This window comes from Falco cherrug, chromosome Z, assembly GCF_023634085.1.
Source record: "Falco cherrug isolate bFalChe1 chromosome Z, bFalChe1.pri, whole genome shotgun sequence".
Taxonomy (NCBI): domain Eukaryota; kingdom Metazoa; phylum Chordata; class Aves; order Falconiformes; family Falconidae; genus Falco; species Falco cherrug.
The window spans coordinates 75,395,180-75,397,850 of record NC_073720.1 but is presented as its reverse complement, the minus strand read 5'-3'; the positions used below and the strand labels follow the sequence as shown (position 1 = coordinate 75,397,850).

The 2,671-nt window shown below is 54.2% G+C and overlaps 1 protein-coding gene across 1 annotated transcript; it reads left to right on the top strand.

Moving 5' to 3' along the window:
• The first annotated feature begins 854 nt into the window (after positions 1–854).
• MRPL50 (mitochondrial ribosomal protein L50) lies at positions 855–2,456 on the top strand. The gene is made up of 2 exons (XM_055699790.1): positions 855–1,019; positions 1,931–2,456. The coding sequence occupies exons 1-2, from the start codon at positions 934–936 to the stop codon at positions 2,319–2,321; spliced, it is 477 nt and encodes a 158-aa protein (XP_055555765.1). The 5' UTR covers positions 855–933; the 3' UTR covers positions 2,322–2,456.
• Positions 2,457–2,671: the final 215 nt, after the last annotated feature.

The window sequence follows — 2,671 nt, the reverse complement described above, 5'->3', positions numbered from 1 at the left end:
ATGAAAAGCTACTTGCCAGAAAACACTACAGAGGGCAATAGCGGTGTTAGAAACAACATCCATTTTCTGGTTCAGTCATGGTCCTGTAAATCTCCATGAACCTGAGTTCAAGTAAACCTCTGTTCCTGATGAGAAGCATCATACTGATCTGATCTATGTGAACCGCTTCTCTTAAAACTGGGAGTGGAAAAAATGATCCCCCAAACCAGCAAACGAAACCGCTCTCCCACTTTATAAAACTAAAGCTGTGGCTTTGCTAAATAATTCCTGCTCCTTTGCTGGACATCTGCCACAGACGCTGTGCCTGGTGTAGCTGGCGGCTGTGCTCTGGCTCCTGGTATTTCTCTTTGCAGAGGTGTTTGCGACCGGAGCAAGCGGAAGTCTGCTGAGTGCATTGCCATGAATCAAAACCAGGCTGTGTACAGATGAAGCGTTATTTCTTGCCTTTAAAAATGAACATCCTTCCAAAAAACAGGAAAGGCGATATCCCCACGTAATTGCGTGCCCGGGGCAGAAGTGCGGCCTACAGAACAAACTGCGGGAGCACGGCTGGCTGACCGCACCGCCAGCCGCCACACCCTGAACGCAGGATCAATCCCTCCAGGGGCAGCTGCCAACGCTCTCCCGACTGGCAGAACCACGCAGCGATCGCTGCAATCGCGGCGGGCGACAACGTGCGTCCCCGCCCCCCCCTGCGCCGGCCCCACACGCTGTTACACACGCCCCTTCCCGCCCCCACGCGCCCGCGCGGCGCCTCCCTCCGCGGTCGGCCCTGGACTGCCGCCGCCGCCTCGGACCGGGAGCGGGGGCGGGGGAGGGGCCGGCGCCTCTCCGCCGCGGGGCGGGGCCTCAGCTCCCGTGAGGCAGCGCGGGCCGGGCCGAAGCCCCGCCCTCTCCGCCGGCTGCCGGGACGAGGCTGCGCGTGCCCTCGCCATGCCGGGCGTAGCCGTGCTGCGGGTGGCGGGCCGGCGGCTGGGCCTCGGCGCCCCGGCGCGCAGGGCGTTTTGGGGCGGCGTGAGGTAACGGCGTGGGAAGCGGGGGGCACGGCCCGGCTGCCGCCTTGTGTTCTGGGGGGTGTGGGTTCCGGAGGCGGGCAGGCACTGGCGGCATTCGGCCCTCCTGCCCGCTGCCTGCCCGTACCGGGCCTGCGACCCGCCGCGGGGTGGGCGGGTGGCCCCCGCAGGGGCCGGTGCATTCAGGAGGGTGGTTGAGCCTTCAGCCCTGCTGTTCTCGCGGCTCGGTTTTCGTGCAGCTGAGCGCGTTAGGTCGGAGGCCTCGGGGCGTCGGCGGGGGCCTCATCGCGTCCCCGCCGAGGGCGCTGCGGGCGGCCCGCCGTGGGGTGCGGTGTTAGGGTTTCTAGTACCCATACATGCTTTGGTAAGGGAACTTGCTAGGTGTGGAAAAAGGTTTCAGGGCAGGACTACGATGTGAATGAAGAGAAGTAGTTTCTGTGTAGCATTTTAGGTGAAACCATGCACGTGGTGTTGTGTAGATTATGGCATGGGACCAAGGCAGATAATTGGAGTAGACTTAATTTCTGCTTAAAAGTAACGATCGTAATTTTTTTGTGTTTGTGGGCACTAATTTTCTCTGTAGTAGTGGTTAATTTTTGTTACCCTTTTTATCTCAACCGATTAGAAAATGGAGCAGTAACTGGGAAAACGATTAAAATTTTGTTTACACTTAGATGAGTAACATAAGCAGGGCAGGTGATTGCTCTGTAGAGACAGCAGCATTTAGGGGAAAACCCAAATGTCTAGCCTGTGCGCTTTTTTTCTTGCATGCATAACAAACCTGCTGTGCCCACAGGATGTGTAAACTGTCTGTAAGCTAGGCTGAATCCAGTATTAAAAAACTATGAATAGAAATGTGCTTTGGTTTAGTGTTAAGTAGCCCAGAGACTGAAAATACTTCTGTCTGATGTCAATAGGAAGCAGGAACAAGAAGTGGAAGCAGACAAAATAATTCATCAAGAGAAAAGTGAACCCAGCCTGATCTGTCCCCCACCACGCAGCAGAAATTATATTCCTCCAGGGGATATAGAGAGTTGCCTGGAGTCTTATGTCAAGGAGATTTTTGGACCCTCACTTCCTGATAATTGGCAGCAGACACCTCTCAAAGAAAACAGGTTAAAGTATCACCTTCTGGCTCAGCTGGCAGCAGAACTCGGTCATGCTGTCCCGAATTCACAGCTCCACCTCATGCGCAGTGCTGAAGATGTCTTGAATTTTTATAGCACTCCTGTGAAGGATGTGTCCAAGTTTGATGAACTGTGCGCTGCAGAGCTGCCCCCAAACCTGAAGATTATCTGGCAGCAGTGAGTTGCACCATGCAGCATCAGTTTGCGTTGTTTGTATTCCCAACGCAAGACTGCAGAGCAGAAGCAGAGCCCTTTCGTTGTAGTAGCAGCTGAATATATGAATATCCCTAATAAAAATGCGTGTATTTGTCCTCGAGTTTCATTGTTTCTGTTCTATATGGAAAAAAGAGCAGGTTATCCTTGTGAAACAGTGATGCAGTGTAGTGCATGCTTTCTGGCCTTTGCTTTGCTTCCCAACAGTGAGTCCAGTGGGGACAACTGGGGGGACCAGCTCCACATTTTCTTACCTGCACCTCATAAAACCTCAGCTTTGATTTTGAACTGTGTAATGGGCTTTTGCATGTGCAGTTT

Coding starts and splice junctions, on each gene's coding strand:
- MRPL50 (XM_055699790.1), top strand. CDS start 934: ATGCCGGGCGTAGCCGTGCTGCGGGTGGCGGGCCGGCGGCTGGGCCTC. Junction 1,020..1,930: donor GCGTTTTGGGGCGGCGTGAG/GTAACGGCGTGG, acceptor TGATGTCAATAG/GAAGCAGGAACAAGAAGTGG.